The sequence below is a fragment of the Pseudophryne corroboree genome, chromosome 2 (assembly GCF_028390025.1).
Source record: "Pseudophryne corroboree isolate aPseCor3 chromosome 2, aPseCor3.hap2, whole genome shotgun sequence".
Classification (NCBI taxonomy): Eukaryota; Metazoa; Chordata; class Amphibia; order Anura; family Myobatrachidae; genus Pseudophryne; species Pseudophryne corroboree.
The window spans coordinates 16,416,371-16,437,905 of record NC_086445.1 but is presented as its reverse complement, the minus strand read 5'-3'; the positions used below and the strand labels follow the sequence as shown (position 1 = coordinate 16,437,905).

General features: G+C 50.2%; 1 protein-coding gene across 4 annotated transcripts in view; it reads right to left on the bottom strand.

Moving 5' to 3' along the window:
- The window catches only part of NUP98 (nucleoporin 98 and 96 precursor), a 121,702-nt gene that overhangs the window by 34,722 nt on the left and 65,445 nt on the right, over positions 1–21,535 (bottom strand). For 2 of the 4 annotated variants that reach the window (XM_063950849.1, XM_063950850.1), the window contains exons 11-14: positions 16,630–16,722; positions 10,209–10,352; positions 9,749–9,882; positions 3,112–3,299 (exon numbers count right to left, since the gene is read on the bottom strand). In XM_063950849.1, the coding sequence (XP_063806919.1) occupies positions 3,112–3,299; positions 9,749–9,882; positions 10,209–10,352; positions 16,630–16,722 (559 nt within the window). The remainder of the gene's footprint in view (positions 1–3,111; positions 3,300–9,748; positions 9,883–10,208; positions 10,353–16,629; positions 16,723–21,535) is intronic. The other 2 variants (XM_063950852.1, XM_063950856.1) reach the window with 2 other exon arrangements.

Sequence of the window (21,535 nt, the reverse complement as noted above, 5' to 3'; positions counted from 1 at the left end):
GAAGCACTACTTGGGTTAGTGCTACACCGACTTCCAGCTGTTCTCTGGACTTTGCCCTTATCAGGAGATCGTCCAAGTAAGGGATAATTAATACGCCTTTTCTTCGTAGAAGAACCATCATTTCGGTCATTACCTTGGTAAAGACCCGAGGTGCCGTGGACAACCCAAACGGCAGCGTTTGAAACTGATAATGACAGTCTTGTATCACGAACCTGAGATACCCTTGGTGTGAGGGGTAAATTGGGACATGCAGATAAGCATCTTTTATGTCCAGGGACACCATGAAGTCCCCTTCTTCCAGATTCGCTATCACTGCTCTTAGTGACTCCATCTTGAACTTGAATTTCTGTATGTACAGGTTCAAGGATTTCAGATTTAGAATAGGTCTTACCGAACCGTCCGGCTTCGGTACCACAAATAGTGTGGAATAATACCCCTTTCCCTGTTGTAGGAGGGGTACCTTGACTATCACCTGCTGAGAATACAGCTTGTGAATGGCTTCCAATACCGTCGCCCTTTCTGAGGGAGACGTTGGTAAAGCAGACTTTAGGAAACGGCGAGGGGGAGATCTTTCGAATTCCAACATGTAACCCTGAGATACTATCTGCAGGATCCACGGGTCCACCTGTGAGCGAGCCCACTGATTGCTGAAAATCTTTAGTCGACCCCCCACCGCTCCTGAGTCCGCTTGTAAAGCCCCAGCGTCATGCTGATGGCTTTGTAGAACCCGGGGCGGGCTTCTGGTCCTGGGCAGGGGCTGCTTGCTGCCCTCTCTTACCCTTTCCTCTGCCTCGTGGCAGATAAGACTGTCCTTTTGCCCGCTTGTTTTTATAGGAGCGAAAGGACTGCGGCTGAAAAGACGGTGTCTTTTTCTGTTGGGAGGGGGTCTGAGGTAAAAAAGTGGATTTGCCGGCAGTTGCCGTGGCCACCAGATCCGATAGACCAACCCCAAATAATTCCTCTCCTTTATATGGCAATACTTCCATATGCCTTTTGGAATCCGCATCACCTGACCACTGTCGCGTCCATAAACTTCTTCTGGCAGATATGGACATCGCACTTACTCTCGATGCCAGAGTGCAAACATCCCTCTGAGCATCTCGCATATAAAGAAACGCATCCTTTAATTGCTCTAGAGTCAATAAAATACTGTCCCTATCCAGGGTATCAATATTTTCAGTCAGGGAATCCAACCACACTACCCCAGCATACTAACCACACTACCCCAGCATACTGGTGTTATACTCCGACCAGCAATAGCTGAGGCTATTGCTGGTCGGAGTATAACACCAGTATGCGTGTATATACTCTTCAGGGTAGTTTCCAGCCTCCTATCTGCTGGATCCTTGAGGGCGGCCGTATCTGGAGACGGCAACGCCACTTGTTTTGATAAACGTGTGAGCGCTTTATCCACCCTAGGGGGTGTTTCCCAGCGCGCCCTAACCTCTGGTGGGAAAGGGTATAATGCCAATAACTTCTTAGAAATTAGCAGTTTTCTATCTGGGTTAACCCACGCTTCATCACACACGTCATTCAATTCCTCTGATTCTGGAAAAGCTACAGGTAGTTTTTTTACCCCCCACATAATACCCCTTTTTGAGGTACCTGCAGTATCAGAGATCTGCAAAGCCTCCTTCATTGCCGTGATCATATAACGTGTGGCCCTATTGGAAAATACGTTTGTTTCTTCACCGTCGACACTAGATTCATCTGTGTCGGTACCTGTGTCGACTGACTGAGGTAAGGGACGTTTTACAGCCCCTGACGGTGTCTGAGACGCCTGAGCAGGTACTAACTGGTTTTCCGGCCGTCTCATTTCGTCAACTGACTTTTGTAATGTACTAACATTATCACGTAATTCCATAATTAAAGCCATCCATTCCGGTGTCGACTCCCTAGGGGGTGACATCACCATTACCGGCAATTGCTCCGCCTCCACACCAACATCGTCCTCATACATGTCGACACACACGTACCGACACACAGCAGACACACAGGGAATGCTCTTATCGAAGACAGGACCCCACTAGCCCTTTGGGGAGACAGAGGGAGAGTTTGCCAGCACACACCAAAAGCGCTATAAAATGTATATAAACAACCCTAAAAGGTGTTGTTTTTGTTATATGCGCTTTAAATATATAAATATCGCCAAAATATGCCCCCCTTCTCTTTGTTACCCTGTTTCTGTAGTGCAGTGCAGGGGAGAGTCCTGGGAGCCTTCCTCACAGCGGAGCTGAGCAGGAAAATGGCGCTGTGTGCTGAGGAGAATAAGCCCCGCCCCCTTTTCGGCGGGCTTTTCTCCCGGGTTTTGAGATATCTGGCCTGGGTTAAATACATACATATAGCCTCAATGGCTATATGTGATGTATTCTTTGCCATCAAAGGTATTAAATATTGCTGCCCAGGGCGCCCCCAGCAGCGCCCTGCACCCTCCGTGACCGTTCAGTGTGAAGTGTGTAGCAACAATGGCGCACAGCTGCAGTGCTGTGCGCTACCTTCATGAAGGCTGAAGAGCCTTCTGCCGCCTGTTTCCGGACCCTCGATCTTCAGCATCTGTAAGGGGGATCGGCGGCGCGGCTCCGGGACGAACCCCAGGGTGACCTGTGTTCCGACTCCCTCTGAAGCTATGTCCAGTAGCCTAAGACTCCAATCCATCCTGCACGCAGGTGAGTTGAAAATCTCTCCCCTAAGTCCCTCGATGCAGTGAGCCTGTTGCCAGCAGGACTCACTGAAAATAATAAACCTAAAAACTTTTTCTAAGCAGCTCTTTAGGAGAGCCACCTAGATTGCACCCTGCTCGGACGGGCACAAAAACCTAACTGAGGCTTGGAGGAGGGTCATAGGGGGAGGAGCCAGTACACACCATGTGATCCTAAAAGCTTGCTTTTGTGCCCTGTCTCCTGCGGAGCCGCTATTCCCCATGGTCCTGACGGAGTCCCCAGCATCCACTAGGACGTTAGAGAAAGGACCAGAGCGCGTTCCGCTACAGTCCGAGGTAAAGGAGAGAGAATGCAGCTCACAGAGAGCCTGTAAAGCAGACAATATGCCGTGGTTCTGTAATACGAGCGGCTTCATTTCCACGTCACACATTAGCCGGCAAATAAAGCTTACTTTGGCATGAAGGTCCCACTGGACAGGGAAGGTTCGTCATCGTCCAAGCCATCAAACAGCTGGGTTTTTGCGGTTCCTGTGGTCTGCAGAGCTTTGGGGCGCACCTTGGTGGCCGGGCGAGGCGTTAGCTTGTAATGCGTTGGTGTGGTGAGGGCTTTCTGGGCAGCCGGGTTGGTGGGCTTCAGGCGCTGAGAAAACAAGAGGCTAAGTTAGTAAATGGTATACACACACACACACATTCATAGTGCGCAATATCCAGCGAGACACAAGTCGTCTTACAGGTCGTCTCTGTATTTGGTGGACAGAACATAATAATGCAATTTCTCACACCCTGTGCTCAGGGAACCCGAACCATCTGGCTGGAGAACAGATCTACGGTGCCAATTATTCCAGAGGAAACCTTGAAAGCAAGTAGCGTACGGGTTCTAGGACAGTTTCATAAAACGCTGGTTTAAAGGTATTTCGTGGCAGTTTCTTACACCTGGCACACAGGAGCACAAAGTATTTCAGTGCATGGCTCCTGTACAAAAGCAGTAACCCACCCAACTGGTGAACACGTCCGTCATGACAGCACTTCATGGGAATATAAAGACTTACAGCGGAATAATAAGAATTTACTTACCGATGATTCTATTTCTCGTAGTCCGTAGTGGATGCTGGGGACTCCGTAAGGACCATGGGGAATAGCGGCTCCGCAGGAGACAGGGCACAAAAGTAAAAGCTTTAGGATCAGGTGGTGTGCACTGGCTCCTCCCCCTATGACCCTCCTCCAAGCCTCAGTTAGGATACTGTGCCCGGACGAGCGTACACAATAAGGAAGGATTTTGAATCCCGGGTAAGACTCATACCAGCCACACCAATCACACTGTACAACCTGTGATCTGAACCCAGTTAACAGCATGATAACAGCGGAGCCTCTAGAAAAGATGGCTCACTACAGCAATAACCCGATTTTTGTAACAATACTATGTACAAGTATTGCAGACAATCCGCACTTGGGATGGGCGCCCAGCATCCACTACGGACTACGAGAAATAGAATTATCGGTAAGTAAATTCTTATTTTCTCTGACGTCCTAAGTGGATGCTGGGGACTCCGTAAGGACCATGGGGATTATACCAAAGCTCCCAAACGGGCGGGAGTGCGCGGATGACTCTGCAACACCGAATGAGAGAACTCCAGGTCCTCCTCAGCCAGGGTATCAAATTTGTAGAATTTTGCAAACGTGTTTGCCCCTGACCAAGTAGCAGCTCGGCAAAGTTGTAAAGCCGAGACCCCTTGGGCAGCCGCCCAAGATGAGCCCACCTTCCTTGTGGAATGGGCATTTACAGATTTTGGCTGTGGCAGGCCTGCCACAGAATGTGCAAGCTGAATTGTACTACAAATCCAACGAGCAATCGTCTGCTTAGAAGCAGGAGCACCCAGTTTGTTGGGTGCATACAGGATAAACAGCGAGTCAGTTTTCCTGACTCCAGCCGTCCTGGAAACATATTTTCAGGGCCCCGACAACATCTAGCAACTTGGAGTCCTCCAAGTCCCTATTAGCCACAGGTACCACAATAGGCTGGTTCAGGTGAAACGCTGACACCACCTTAGAGAGAAACTGGGGACGAGTCCGCAGTTCTGTCCTGTCCGAATGGAAAAACAGATACGGGCTTTTGTGAGACAAAGCCGCCAATTCTGACACTCGCCTGGCCGAGGCCAGGGCCAACAGCATGGTCACTTTCCATGTGAGATATTTCAAATCCACAGATTTGAGCGGTTCAAACCAATGTGATTTGAGGAATCCCAGAACTACGTTGAGATCCCACGGTGCCACTGGAGGCACAAAAGGGGGTTGTATATGCAGTACTCCCTTGACAAACATCTGGACTTCAGGAAATGAAGCCAATTCTTTCTGGAAGAAAATCGACAGGGCCGAAATTTGAACCTTAATGGACCCCAATTTGAGGCCCATAGACACTCCTGTTTGCAGGAAATGCAGGAATCGACCGAGTTGAAATTTCTTCGTGGGGGCCTTCCTGGCCTCACACCACGCAACATACTTTCGCCAAATGCGGTGATAATGTTGTGCGGTCACCTCCTTCCTGGCTTTGACCAGGATAGGGATGACCTCTTCCGGAATGCCTTTTTCCCTTTGGATCCGGCGTTCAACCGCCACGCCGCCAAACGCAGCCGCGGCAAGTCTTGGAACAGACATGGTACTTGCTGAAGCAAGTCCCTTCTTAGCGGCAGAGGCCATGAGTCCTCTGTGAGCATCTCTTGAAGTTCCGGGTACCAAGTCCTTCTTGGCCAATCCGGAGCCACAAGTATAGTTCTTACTCCTCTACGTCTTATAATTCTCAGTACCTTGGGTATGAGAAGCAGAGGAGGGAACACATACACAGACTGGTACACCCACGGTGTTACCAGAACGTCCACAGCTATTGCCTGAGGGTCTCTTGACCTGGCGCAATACCTGTCCAGTTTTTTGTTGAGGCGGGACGCCATCATGTCCACCTTTGGTCTTTCCCAACGAACGGTTCACAATCATGTGGAAAACTTCCAGATGAAGTCCCCACTCTCCCGGGTGGAGGTCGTGCCTGCTGAGGAAGTCTGCTTCCCAGTTGTCCACTCCCGGAATGAACACTGCTGACAGTGCTATCACATGATTTTCCGCCCAGCGAAGAATCCTTGCAGTTTCTGCCATTGCCCTCCTGCTTCTTGTGCCGCCCTGTCTGTTTACGTGGGCGACTGCCGTGATGTTGTCCGACTGGATCAGCACCGGTTGACTTTGAAGCAGAGGTCTTCCTAGGCTCAGAGCATTGTAAATTGCCCTTAGCTCCAGTATATTTATGTGGAGAGAAGTCTCCAGACTTGACCACACTCCCTGGAAATTTTTTTTCCCTGTGTGACTGCTCCCCAGCCTCTCAGGCTGGCATCCGTGGTCACCAGGACCCAGTCCTGAATGCCGAAACTGCGGCCCTCTAGTAGATGAGCACTCTGCAGCCACCACATAAGAAACACCCTTGTCCTTGGAGACAGGGTTATCCGCTGATGCATCTGAAGATGCGATCCGGACCATTTTTCCAGCAGATCCCCCTGAAAAGTTCTTGCGTGAAATCTGCCGAATGGAATCGCTTCGTAAGAAGCCACCATTTTCCCAGGATCCTTGTGCAATGATGCACTGACACTTTTCCTAGTTTTAGGAGGTTCCTGACTAGCTCGGATAACTCCCTGGCTTTCTCCTCCGGGAGAAACACCTTTTTCTGGACTGTGTCCAGAATCATCTCTAGGAACAGCAGACGTGTCGTCGGGATCAGCTGCGATTTTGGAATATTTAGAATCCACCCGTGCTGTTGTAGCAGTACCCGAGATAGTGCTACTCCGACCTCCAACTGTTCCCTGGACTTTGCCCTTATCAGGAGATCGTCCAAGTAAGGGATAATTAAGACGTATTTTCTTCGAAGAAGAATCATCATTTCGGCCATTACCTTGGTAAAGACCCGGGGTGCCGTGGACAATCCAAACGGCAGTGTCTGAAACTGATAGTGACAGTTCAGTACCACGAACCTGAGGTACCCTTGGTGAGAAGGGCAAATTGGGACATGGAGGTAAGTATCCTTGATGTCCAGGGACACCATATAGTTTCCTCTTCCAGGTTCGCTATCACTGCTGTGAGTGACTCCATCTTGATTTGAACCTTTGTATGTAAGTGTTCAAAGATTTCAGATTTAGAATAGGTCTCACCGAGCCGTCTGGCTTCGGTACCACAAATAGTGTGGAATAATACCCCTTTCCTTGTTGTAGGAGGGGTACTTTCATTATCACCTGCTGGGAATATAGCTTGTGAATTGCTTCCAATACTGCCTCCCTGTCGGAGGGAGACGTTGGTAAAGCAGACCTCAGGAACCTGCGAGGAGGAGACGTCTCGAATTCCAATCTGTACCCCTGAGATACTACCTGTAGGATCCAGGGGTCCACTTGCGAGTGAGCCCACTGCGCGCTGAAACTCTTGAGACGACCCCCCACCGCACCTGAGTCCGCTTGTAAGGCCCCAGCGTCATGCTGAGGACTTGGCAGAAGCGGTGGAGGGCTTCTGTTCCTGGGAAGGGGCTGCCTGCTGCAGTCTTTTTCCTCTACCCCTGGGCAGATATGACTGGCCTTTTGCCCGCTTGCCCTTATGGGGACGAAAGGACTGAGGCTGAAAAGACGGTGTCTTTTTCTGCTGAGAGGTGACTTGGGGTAAAAAGGTGGATTTTCCAGCTGTTGCCGTGGCCACCAGGTCCGATAGACCGACCCCAAATAACTCCTCCCCTTTATACGGCAATACTTCCATGTGCCGTTTGGAATCCGCATCACCTGACCACTGTCGTGTCCATAAACATCTTCTGGCAGAAATGGACATCGCACTTACTCTTGATGCCAGAGTGCAAATATCCCTCTGTGCATCTCGCATATATAGAAATGCATCCTTTAAATGCTCTATAGTCAATAAAATACTGTCCCTGTCAAGGGTATCAATATTTTCAGTCAGGGAAACCGACCAAGCCACCCCAGCGCTGCACATTCAGGCTGAGGCGATCGCTGGTCGCAGTATAACACCAGTATGTGTGTATATACTTTTTAGGATATTTTCCAGCCTCCTATCAGCTGGCTCCTTGAGGGCGGCCGTATCTGGAGACAGTAACGCCACTTGTTTTGATAAGCATGTGAATGCCTTATCCACCCTAGGGGGTGTTTCCCAACGCGCCCTAACTTCTGGCGGGAAAGGGTATAACGCCAATAATTTCTTAGATATTAGCAATTTTTAATTCATCTGATTCAGGAAAAACTACAGGTAGTTTTTTCACACCCCACATAATACCCTTTTTTGTGGTACTTGTAGTATCAGAAATATGTAACACCTCCTTCATTGCCCTTATCATGTAACGTGTGGCCCTACTGGAAAATACGTCTGTTTCTTCACCGTCGACACTGGAGTCAGTGTCCGTGTCTGTGTCGACCGACTGAGGTAATGGGCGTTTTAAAGCCCCTGACGGTGTTTGAGACGCCTGGACAGGTACTAATTGGTTTGCCGGCTGTCTCATGTCGTCAACCGACCTTGCAGCGTGTTGACATTATCACGTAATTCCATAAATAAGCCAACCATTCCGGTGTCGACTCCCTAGGGGGTGACATCACCATTACAGGCAATTGCTCCGCCTCCACACCAACATCGTCCTCATACATGTCGACACACACGTACCGACACACAGCACACACACACAGGGAATGCTCTGATAGAGGACAGGACCCCACTAGCCCTTTGGGGAGACAGAGGGAGAGTTTGCCAGCACACACCAAAACGCTATAATTATACAGGGACAACCTTATAATAAGTGTTTTCCCTTATAGCATCTTAATATATTATAATATCGCCACACAAAATGCCCCCCCTCTCTGTTTTAACCCTGTTTCTGTAGTGCAGTGCAGGGGAGAGCCTGGGAGCCTTCCTAGCAGCGGAGCTGTGTAGGAAAATGGCGCTGTGTGCTGAGGAGAATAGGCCCCGCCCCCTTTTCGGCGGGCTTCTTCTCCCGGTTTTTCTGACAACCTGGCAGGGGTTAAATACATCCATATAGCCCCAGAGGCTATATGTGATGTATTTTTAGCCAGCATAGGTACTTTCATTGCTGCCCAGGGCGCCCCCCCCCCCCCAGCGCCCTGCACCCTCAGTGACCGTTGGTGTGAAGTGTGCTGAGAGCAATGGCGCACAGCTGCCGTGCTGTGCGCTACCTTAAGAAGACAGGGATGTCTTCAGCCGCCGATTTCTGGACCTCTTCTTTCTTCAGCATCTGCAAGGGGGCCGGCGGCGCGGCTCCGGTGACCCATCCAGGCTGTACCTGTGATCGTCCCTCTGGAGCTAGTGTCCAGTAGCCTAAGAAGCCAATCCATCCTGCACGCAGGTGAGTTCACTTCTTCTCCCCTAAGTCCCGCGTTGCAGTGAGCCTGTTGCCAGCAGGACTCACTGAAAATAAAAAACCTAACAAAACTTTTACTCTAAGCAGCTCTTTAGGAGAGCCACCTAGATTGCACCCTTCTTGGCCGGGCACAAAAACCTAACTGAGGCTTGGAGGAGGGTTATAGGGGAAGGAGCCAGTGCACACCACCTGATCCTAAAGCTTTTACTTTTGTGCCCTGTCTCCTGCAGAGCCGCTATTCCCCATGGTCCTTACGGAGTCCCCAGCATCCACTTAGGACGTCAGAGAAATACATGGAAGGATTGTACACTGGAGTGGGACAAAGTGTCCAGGATTATGTACATTATTATATTTGGCAGACTATCTGGATTGAAGAGGGTTATACAAATAAAATCGTTTAAAATTTCTCCTGGAACTAACCATGTTTCGATGGAAGGGGTGCCGAAGCATTTTTTGCATGCAGGGTAAATACAGGCTGCTGTCGCACAACTCCGGAGCAGGAGCACTGAACATAAACTACACATTTTCAAGGTTTAATCTCCCTGTCCTGAAACATATACCAGAGTCTTCTCGTTCTCACGTAGTCATTGGACTTACACCCAACCTCAGAGGTCACCAACTGCCATCAGTGAGGTCTCTCCCTCCCCCTCAGTCACGCAGCACTGTTGTAGCACCACAAGTCCCAGCAAAACACTAACCTCTTCTTTCTTCTTTGGGTCAGAAATGGGGTTCCTGAAGAGAGGGGAGTCCCCATATGGAGAGTACGCCAGAGCATTGATCTGCTGCTGTAGGACCAGCTGCTGTGCGGCTGCTGCGCTGGGGTCACTCAGAGCTGAAACGGTTCACGATGGGACAGTGAGATGTACAGGAGAGATCAGCACCGCACAGGAAATACAGCAAGGCCCCCATACATCTGCCAGATATAATCCCGCCATGGTTGTGTTGGGAAATCAGGAATATTAATATTTAAAAACCTGATCCCTAACTGGAAACGGATGGCCGAGCATTGATGGCCGACGATCAGCGTTTCCGGCAGGGTCTGAGAATCGCCTCCGATGTACGGGGGCCCCGATACTATTCAGATTATACACAGAAAGCGTTCATGAGACAAACCAAATGGTAACATATTACAGCCATGATTTCATGGCGGATACTCACCACCAATAGTGCCTTGTGGTCCACCAAATCCTAAGCCTGTTGCGGTTGTATTAAACGCAGTTGACCCAAATGGGGCTGTTCCAAGAGTCCCGCCAAGTTTTGCCTGGTTGTTTCCAAACAGGGATGTCTGGCCGGCATTCAGCGCTGGTTATATAGAGAGGTTACAGAGATATTGCTGGTTCCATAACAGCACCACAGAAACCAACAAATAATGGTTTGTACAGCAAGAGCTAAATACTGAGCCACGGGTACAGGGAGACACAGCATATACCGAGCCACGGGTACAGGGAGACACAGCATATACCGAGCCACGGGTACAGGGACACACAGCATATACCGAGCCACGGGTACAGGGAGACACAGCATATACCGAGCCACGGGTACAGGGAGACACAGCATATACCGAGCCACGGGTACAGGGAGACACAGCATATACCGAGCCACGGGTACAGGGAGACACAGCATATACCGAGCCACGGGTACAGGGAGACGCAGCATATACCGAGCCACGGGTACAGGGAGACGCAGCATATACCGAGCCACGGGTACAGGGAGACGCAGCATATACCGAGCCACGGGTACAGGGAGACGCAGCATATACCGAGCCACGGGTACAGGGAGACGCAGCATATACCGAGCCACGGGTACAGGGAGACACAGCATATACCGAGCCACGGGTACAGGGAGACACAGCATATACCGAGCCACGGGTACAGGGAGACACAGCATATACCGAGCCACGGGTACAGGGAGACACAGCATATACCGAGCCACGGGTACAGGGAGACACAGCATATACCGAGCCACGGGTACAGGGAGACACAGCATATACCGAGCCACGGGTACAGGGAGACACAGCATATACCGAGCCACGGGTACAGGGAGACACAGCATATACCGAGCCACGGGTACAGGGAGACACAGCATATACCGAGCCACGCGTACAGGGAGACACCGCATATACCGAGCCACGGGTACAGGGAGACACCGCATATACCGAGCCACGGGTACAGGGAGACACCGCATATACCGAGCCACGGGTACAGGGAGACACCGCATATACCGAGCCACGGGTACAGGGAGACACCGCATATACCGAGCCACGGGTACAGGGAGACACCGCATATACCGAGCCACGGGTACAGGGAGACACCGCATATACCGAGCCACGGGTACAGGGAGACACCGCATATACCGAGCCACGGGTACAGGGAGACACCGCATATACCGAGCCACGGGTACAGGGAGACACCGCATATACCGAGCCACGGGTACAGGGAGACACCGCATATACCGAGCCACGGGTACAGGGAGACACCGCATATACCGAGCCACGGGTACAGGGAGACACCGCATATACCGAGCCACGGGTACAGGGAGACACAGCATATACCGAGCCACGGGTACAGGGAGACACAGCATATACCGAGCCACGGGTACAGGGAGACACAGCATATACCGAGCCACGGGTACAGGGAGACACAGCATATACCAAGCCACGGGTACAGGGAGACGCAGCATATACCGAGCCACGGGTACAGGGAGACGCAGCATATACCGAGCCACGGGTACAGGGAGACGCAGCATATACCGAGCCACGGGTACAGGGAGACGCAGCATATACCGAGCCACGGGTACAGGGAGACGCAGCATATACCGAGCCACGGGTACAGGGAGACGCAGCATATACCGAGCCACGGGTACAGGGAGACGCAGCATATACCGAGCCACGGGTACAGGGAGACGCAGCATATACCGAGCCACGGGTACAGGGAGACGCAGCATATACCGAGCCACGGGTACAGGGAGACACAGCATATACCGAGCCACGGGTACAGGGAGACACAGCATATACCGAGCCACGGGTACAGGGAGACACAGCATAAACCGAGCCACGGGTATAGGGAGACACAGCATATACCGAGCCACGGGGTATAGGGACACAGAGCCTATACTGAGCCACGGGGTATAGGGACACAGAGCCTATACTGAGCCACGGGGTATAGGGACACAGAGCCTATACTGAGCCACGGGGTATAGGGACACAGAGCCTATACTGAGCCACGGGGTATAGGGACACAGAGCCTATACTGAGCCACGGGGTATAGGGACACAGAGCCTATACTGAGCCACGGGGTATAGGGACACAGAGCCTATACTGAGCCACGGGGTATAGGGACACAGAGCCTATACTGAGCCACGGGGTATAGGGACACAGAGCCTATACTGAGCCACGGGGTATAGGGACACAAAGCCTATACTGAGCCACGGGGTATAGGGACACAAAGCCTATACTGAGCCACGGGGTATAGGGACACAGCATATACTGAGTCACAGGGTATAGGGACACACAGCAAATACTGAGCCAGGGGTATAGGGACACAAAGCCTATACTGAGCCAGGGGTATAGGGACACAAAGCCTATACTGAGCCAGGGGTATAGGGACACAAAGCCTATACTGAGCCACGGGGTATAGGGACACAGCATATACTGAGTCACAGGGTATAGGGACACACCGCATAAACTGAGCCAGGGGTATAGGGACACAAAGCCTATACTGAGTCACAGGGTATAGGGACACAGAGCCTATACTGAGCCACGGGGTATAGGGACACAAAGCCTATACTGAGCCACGGGGTATAGGGACACAGCATATACTGAGCCAGGGGTATAGGGACACAGAGCCAATACTGAGCCACGGGGTATAGGGACACAGCATATACTGAGTCACAGGGTATAGGGACACACAGCAAATACTGAGCCAGGGGTATAGGGACACAAAGCCTACGCTGAGCCACGGGGTATAGGGACACAGCATATACTGAGTCACAGGGTATAGGGACACACAGCAAATACTGAGCCAGGGGTATAGGACACAAAGCCTATACTGAGCCAGGGGTATATGGACACAAAGCCTATACTGAGCCAGGGGTATAGGGACACAAACATATGCTGAGCCACGGGGTATAGGGACACAAACATATGCTGAGCCACGGGGTATAGGGACACAGAGCCTATAACTGAGCCACGGGGTATAGGGACACAGAGCCTATACTGAGCCACGGGGTATAGGGACACAGCCTATACTGAGCCACGGGGTATAGGGACACAGAGCCTATACTGAGCCACGGGGTATAGGGACACAAAGCCTATACTGAGCCACGGGGTATAGGGACACAAAGCCTATACTGAGCCAGGGGTATAGGGACACAGAGCCTATACTGAGCCACGGGGTATAGGGACATAGAGCCTATACTGAGCCACGGGGTATAGGGACACAGAGCCTATACTGAGCCACGGGGTATGGGGGACACAGAGCCTATACTGAGCCACGGGGTATAGGGACATAGAGCCTATACTGAGCCACGGAGTATAGGGACACAGAGCATATACTGAGCCACGGGTATAGGGACACAGAGCCTATACTGAGCCAGGGGTATACGGACACAAAGCCTATACTGAGCCATGGGGTATAGGGACACAAAGCCTATACTGAGCCACGGGGTATAGGGACACAGAGCCTATACTGAGCCACGGGGTATAGGGACACAGAGCCTATACTGAGCAGGGGTATAGGGACACAAAGCCTATACTGAGCCAAGGGGTATAGGGACACAGAGCCTATACTGAGCCACGGGGTATAGGGACACAGAGCATATGCTGCCCTATGGTATTGCGGGCAGGGGTCCGCCATACACAGACCTTAACCAACACACATTTTCAACAATGGCTTAACAATTGTGTCCTCATACACAGAGCATCTTTATGCCATAATTTAATAAAACACTCCAAGATGTACTGTATCTTAAAACATTCCTTCTCAGTGGCAAAGCACTACACAGGAAAATTAGAAAACACGTAGCGCTCTGCAGATGAAGCACAACAGTACTTTGCGTGAGGTAGAGACCTTTGGAGCAAAAAAGACACTTGGCCAAGACGCACAACACCTGGTGCGACTTGAAGAACTATATGGCATGACTTGACCACAGTGTATAAGGACACACCTCTAGATCAGGTTTCTCATTACACAGGATAATAGGCCTTTAGGTCAACCAAGCCCTGTGCTAGAAATATTCAGTCTGTGCTCGCGGAATGTTTGAGTCTTGGTGCTCTGCCACGTTCATCTGGATTACCCCCCCATAGTGTACACCATTACCACTGTTTCAGAGCAGACATGGCGCGGAATCTCATACTGATTGTAGAATATGTGCATGCTATATAAACAACTGTTAATACATTTTGGTAGATCCTTGATCTGGAATTGCTCCGCTTTAAAGGTCGAGATCCACTTCCCTTAGACCTTTGTGCAAAACCAAAACAGAGACCCATCTTATGAACCAATGGAGGCTTTATTAGTCTCTAATGAGAGGATGTGGTCTCTCTGCAGTCTGCTGTAAAACAGTGGTCCTAGAGAAAATATATATGTATTTGTTGGGCAAGCATCAGGCTGGATTTCTCATCCACACGAGACTCAAGGTCTACCAGAACTTTGAATTCATCCCCGGCATCATGTCCACATCGGGCTGATGCCACCTATCAGCTGAACACCAGACTCCGGGGGTACTCTGGTTTCCTCCCACAATCCAAAAATATACTGGTAGGTTCTAAGTTTCTTGATGTGGTGGGACCAATCCATGGGATGAATGGCCCATCAGCTGATAAATTCAGTTTCCCAGTTGTCTAGGTCAAGAATGTAAACCACCATTAAAGTCGGAACATTTTGCTCTGCCCACCACATCTTTTAATATAAACGCTGTGGCACCGATTGGATGTTACCTCTGTTAATTTCCCACCCTTAGCTACAGGACACTGATGAGAAGTCTCCTTCAGGGTCCACACACACACTGCTATTGTGCCTGAATCATAATCGCTGTCTAACCCTGAAGGCTTGCATCCATCGCTACCACCAGTCAATCCCAGATGTTTAGAAGGGCTGTCCTCAACTAAAGCTCTCTGCTCTTAACTAACGAGTGATCAGTCTACTCATGGGCTAATTACTAACTGGATAATGGAGAACACTTGTTCGAATCTGAAAGTCAATCAACCTGGAACTCCTGTGTGAAACTGTGCACTCTGGTCAGCCTCAAAGGTCCAGACCAACTTTCCCAGATGTCTGTAAGGAAGCCAATGAGAACTCTGCCAAACCCGGGTCTATAGCAGAAACACTCCCTGACGCCAGGCCTCAAATTGAAGCAACAGGAAGAGCCAGAGCAGCCAGTCATGAGTCCAGCGCAGATCACACAGTGCAAGGGTGTTGGTAGGGAAAAGTGCTTAGCACATATAAACATACATGTTACGCTGTATGTAATATGTTCTGGCTTATTATCCCAGGGATCGGCAGAGCTGTGTATATCACAGGCGTCGTGCAGCGCCCGGGACTCAGCATTACGCTTCATTCTCCTTCTAAGCTCGCCCCATATTCCTGTGAAACTAACCAATGGTCGTTTGGGTGCGGGCTTAGAAGGAGAATGAAGCTGAATCTTGGGTGCAGCACGGCGCCATTGATACATGCAGCGCTGACAATCCCAGAGATTACCAGTCAGTACAAATACAATGCTAAAAGCAGCTGCCACATAGACGGGAAGTGCCCTGTACTGGTAATGCACATTGGGGACTGGCAAGGCTCTACCCTCTCACATGGGTTGCACGATGCGCTATAGTGCAGCAGGTGTTGCACTGGAGCCCTGGTCGACCATGCAGTCCAAGAGTGCACAACACGGGGTGCAGAGGCCGGCAGACAGCACTGCATCAGATCCTCCAATACAACACGTGGAAAAAGCAAGATTCAATAAACCTAATACCCTTGTGTGCAACAGCTCGCCAGGAGGAGTGTGTATGAAGAGAAACACCCGTCCAAGCACAGGGCCCAGTCCTAAGATGGCAGCTGTCCCTCTGTGGGTCTACAGTGAGACCTACCTGACCCTAAACCACTCTCTGGTGTCTGTACTTCCCTGGCACAGTTTCTGCAGTACATGGGAACTCAGGAAGACAGTGCCAGCTCCCTGGAAATCTCAGGCTTAGACGTTAGGGGTAGAACCTCCAGCCACCACTCCTAACTGGTTGCGATGTGAGGGTTCCTTTCAGACATTATATGCCTGCAGCAACAACCCCCTTCAAAACACATACAGAAAAATTATAGAGGAATTAGCCTAATAGCCCCTGCACATTCCAGGTAAGTAGCCAACACCAAGGTCCCCTGCAGGTTCGTAATAGAGGGGGAGTAGCCACATACACAACTAGATATAAAGCACCCACATACCGGAACCCACACTCTGTAGCCCAACATCTACAGTATCCTCTAATTGTTAGACAACCCAAGATGTGTTTTCCTTAAACCTTTCAGTAAGGGTGTGTGCGACAGAACCATACCCTAAGGGAGAACCCCCTTTATAGTGTACAGGGAGATCTGTACAAGCATACCTGGTCCAAATCCTGTTCCAAGCCCAGGCCCCAATGTCCCCACTGCCGTCTTGTTACCAAAGAGACTAGTCCCTGCAGCATTGGCTCCAAACCCTGAAGAACAAAACGTCAGCAGCTCAGCGCAAGTGAGGTGTACATGACATAACCTATGCCCAACAATATAGAGGAGGGTGCAGTACAGGACCCCGGACAGTTACATACACCACTTCAGGTGTGGCCTCTGCACAGAGTGACCACAGGTCCTGCACAGACCGTGCACAATGTACATAACCACTAACAAACGATAACTCTGGATTCTTAGGCTTACGTTACACCTCTTGCTGACTCCTTTGTTGGACACTGGAACAATGGGGTAGAGGGGCTAAGGCTGTAGACGACACACTTTAAGGAACCTAACTCCCTCCCCATCTGTACCCCATAGCCTGCTGGGGAGCAGATATTTGGAACATGGACACTACCTTAGGCGGAAAGAAGGGTTTAGTCTTTATGAAATAGGATATATGGACCTCTGCAATACCCTGGTCCTTCTACTCTTCTCACTGTTGATATAGACAGAAGAAAGGTTCCTCCTACCTTAAGAAAGTCCAACTCTACAAATTCAGAGGGCTGAAAAGAAGAATCATGTGGTGCTGTTCAGAACTAAAAAGGTAGTCTTCAGGAGCTACAGGACGAGTATATGCAGGAGGTACATGTAGCACCCACTGCACATGCAAACACAAATCTGTACTTCCAGAAGTAGTGCCAGCTGCCACTCACACACCAACAGGGATACAGCCTGAACTTTGAAACCTGCTTAAGATATAGTTCTTTAACGTTTTCCTACAAAACCCTACTACTGTACATGGGATAACTGAACAGAGGTAAGATCCACCTTCTGCTTGAACTAGGAGTAGATATTCATATATATCTTCCAGGTCCGCAAACTGCAGGAGACGACCATCAGCCTCCCAGAGACTGATGTCACTAGTGTTACATGAACAGCCTCCCAATACCCTCTTTAGAATCCATTGAAGCATGAGACCAATACACCATCTGCTGAAAATGCCTCCATTCTCTACTCATGGCAGTGCTGAGATTGATGGAACATTCCACCCGACGTATCATCATGGGGGTTTCCTTCATCACCAGAGCGCTCCTGGTGTCCATGTGATGACGTTGTTTGATGCTCATTATGGTCTTCCTCACGATAGAGGATGCCCCCTGACTGGAGCCTCTAACACGGCTCTCCACTCTAATACATTTATAGGGAGCTGCGACTCTTCTTCAGGATACCGAAAGGACCCAAATCTGACAATGCAGAATAACAAACCCACTGCCATGAAGGCTAGCAAGCGCTGTCCCGATTGTCTAGTCCCAAATGGAGAAAGAGGACCTCTATTAAGGTGGTTGACCGTGTGCCATCAGTATTAGTAACGGACACATGCCCTTGGACACAGCTCGGTAATCTGTCTGCTCACGTGATAGCAAGAGCTCAAGCTAAGCAAACTACCACCTTCAGCATCATGCCAATCTTCCTCAGGAACTTGACACAAAGACTTCTAGCTCATAGCCAAGAGACTTTATTTACTTCTAATGAGAAGATCTCTTCCAGCATGGACACATTATCAGGGGCCATACAGCAGCCCACCCCACAAAAAAAAAAAAAAAGCATTTACTGGTCAGGGCTGTATGGAAACCCTGATATGTAATGTAAGCTGAGTAAGCCGTGCCCTAGAGTGGGCAAATGATTTAGCTCAGACTGGTTCTGCCAGCAGGTGACCCCAGCTTAATATGTGTATAGCAACCACCGGAGACTTTGAACATGTAATAAAAGTGTAGATCTGATGCTGACACAGCAGATTTGTCTCTGGAACTATGTTCTATATCAGACAGGATAGAAAAGGATGAATGGGACAACTCAAGACTTCCTCAACTTGCTGCGAGACTACTGCAGCCAGAGAAGAAGCAGCCGTCTGTCTCACTGATGTTTGTCAAGGAGGACTTGCACTCTTATGGGATGAGTCCTCCCCAGTACCAGGTAACTGCCCTGTAAGTCCAGACATTATCTAAGTGCACATATGCTGTACAGTAGGGTGGGAAAATAAGAATTATGGTAAAACTTACCCTGGTTAAATTTTTCTTCATCCATAGGATCCACAGGGATGACCTTGTGGCATGACAGTGGAGACCAGTATCAGGCACCACAACAGTTAAGCTTTTCAGCTCCCGAGATGCACTGGTCCCTCTCCCTCATACCCACGCCTATAGCTCAGGCTCCTCAGTTTTGTTAACAAGTCCAAGGCAGGAACTGAAGAGTAGAGAGGAAAGGATGATACACACAGAAAACACACGCTCATAATCAGGAGACCAGAACTGGTGACCAAGAACAGTAACCAACAGAAGATGGGTGCCCTGTTGCTCCTATGAACTTCAAGGGGGAAAAAAACGAGTTTTATGGTAAGAACTTACCTTTGTTAAAACTCTTTCTGCGAGGTACACTGGGCTCTACACGGATAGACATTGGGGTGTAGAGTAGGATCTTGATCCGAGGCACCAACAGGCTCAAAAGCTTTGACTGTTCCCAGAATGCATAGCGCCACCTCCTCTATAACCCCGCCTCCCTGCACAGGAGCTCAGTTTTTAGTTAACCAGCCCAACGCAGTAGCAGGAAAAGAGACGACAACGGTTAGTAGCCACATACACCACACTCTCACGACAGGAGAAGTGTCAGCGGCTAATGCCATACCAACCCAAAGAAGCTAAGTGCGTCAGGGTGGGTGCCTTGTGGAGCCCAGTGTACCTCGCAGAAAGAGTTTTAACAAAGGTAAGTTCTTACCATAAAACTCATTTTCTGCTGCGGGGTACAATGGGCTCCACAAGGATAGACATTGGGGATGTCCTAAAACAGTTCCTTATGGGAGGGGACGCACTGTAGCGGGCACAAAAACACGGCGTCCAAAGGAAGCATCCTGGGAAGCAGCACTATCTTAGGCATAGAACCTTATGAACGTGTTCACTGAGGACCACGTAGCCACCTTGCACAATTGTTCAAGGGTCGCACCACGGCGGGCCGCCCAAGAAGGCCCAACGGACCGAGTAGAATTGGCTGTAATGTGAGCTGACAGACCAGCCTTCACATAAGCATCGGAATATGCTGCGCTATATAAGAAATTGTTAATAAATAAATAATAAATAAATAATGTGCAATTACCATTCTAATCCATCTGGCCAAAGTCTGCTTGTGAGAAGGCCAGCCCCGTTTGTGAAACCCAAAACATAACAAAGAGAGAATAAGATTTCCTAATAGAAGCAGTTCTCTTCACCTAGATACGGAGAGCCTGTACCACATCCAAAGACCGCTCTTTGGGAGACAGATCAGGAGAAACAAGTGCCGGAACCACAATCTCCTGATTAAGGTGGAACGAAGAAACCACCTTAGGTAAATATCTGGGACGAGTCCTAAGAACCGCCCGGTCACGGTGAAATATCAGATATGGGGAACTACAAGACAAGGCACCCAAATCCGACACTCTTCTAGCTGAGGCAATAGCCAGTAAAAACACCACCGTAAAGGAAAGCCACTTAAGATCAGCTGAACCCAGAGGTTCAAACAGAAACTCTTGTAATGCCTCCAAAACCACCGACAAGTCCCAAGGAGCCACAGGCGGGACATAGGGAGGTTGGATACGCAACACACCCTGAGTAAAGGTATGCGCATCAGGTAAGGTTGCAATTTTTCTCTGAAACCACACCGACAAGTCAGAAATTTGAACCTTGAGGGAGGCCAGACGCAGGCCTAAGTCCAGGCCCTGCTGAAGAAAAGCGAACAACTTGGCTGTACTAAACTTGGAAGCGTCATAATCGTTAGATGCGCACCAAACAAAGTAAGAATGCCAGACCCTATGGTAAATCCGAGCAGAAGCCGGTTTCCGGGCCCGCAACATAGTTTGAATGACCGCCTCAGAAAACCCTTTAGCCCTCAAAACGGAAGCTTCAAGAGCCACGCCGTCAAAGACAGACGGCCTAGGTCCTGGTAGACACAGGGGCCCTGAACGAGGAGGTCTGGGCGTTGTGGAAGTAGAATTGGACGCTCTGACGATAGGCCCTGCAGGTCTGAGAACCAGTGCCGTCTGGGCCACGCTGGAGCTATGAGAAGCAGGATTCCTCTTTCCTGCTTGAACTTCCGAATTACCCTGGGCAGGAGTGACACCGGAGGGAACACGTACGGCAGCCGAAACCTCCACGGCACCGCCAGCGCATCCACGAATGCTGCTTGAGGATCCCTTATCCTTGCTTCGAAGACCGGAACCTTGTGGTTGTGTCGAGACGCCATCAGATCCACGTCTGGAAGACCCCACCTTTCCACTAGGAGTTGAAACACTTCTGGAGGCCCCACTCTCCAGCGTGTACGCCCTGACGACTGAGAAAGTCCGCTTCCCAATTCAGGACTCCCGGAATGAATATCGCCGATATGGCTGGTAGATGGCGTTCCACCCATTGTAGAATCCGTGAGACTTCCTTCACTGCCAAATGGCTTCGAGTGCCGCCTTGATGATTTATGTAAGCCACTGTGGTGGCGTTGTCCGACTGTACTTGAACAGGACGGTTCTGAATTAACTGCTTGGCCAGGTTCATTGAGTTGAAGACCGCCCGCAATTCCAGAATGTTGATCGGGAGGATAAACTCCTCCTTGGTCCACCGACCCTGAAGGAAGTGTAGCTCCAGCACCGCGCCCCAACCCCTTAGACTGGCATCTGTCGTCAATAGGACCCAGTCGGACATCCTGAAGGGACGGCCCCTGCACAATCGTTGGTCCTGGAGCCACCAGTACAGCGACAGACGTACCTCCAGAGTCAATGAGATCATGTGAGACCTGATCCGTTAAGGCAGGCCGTCCCACTTGGCCAGAATCAGCCTATGCAGGGGG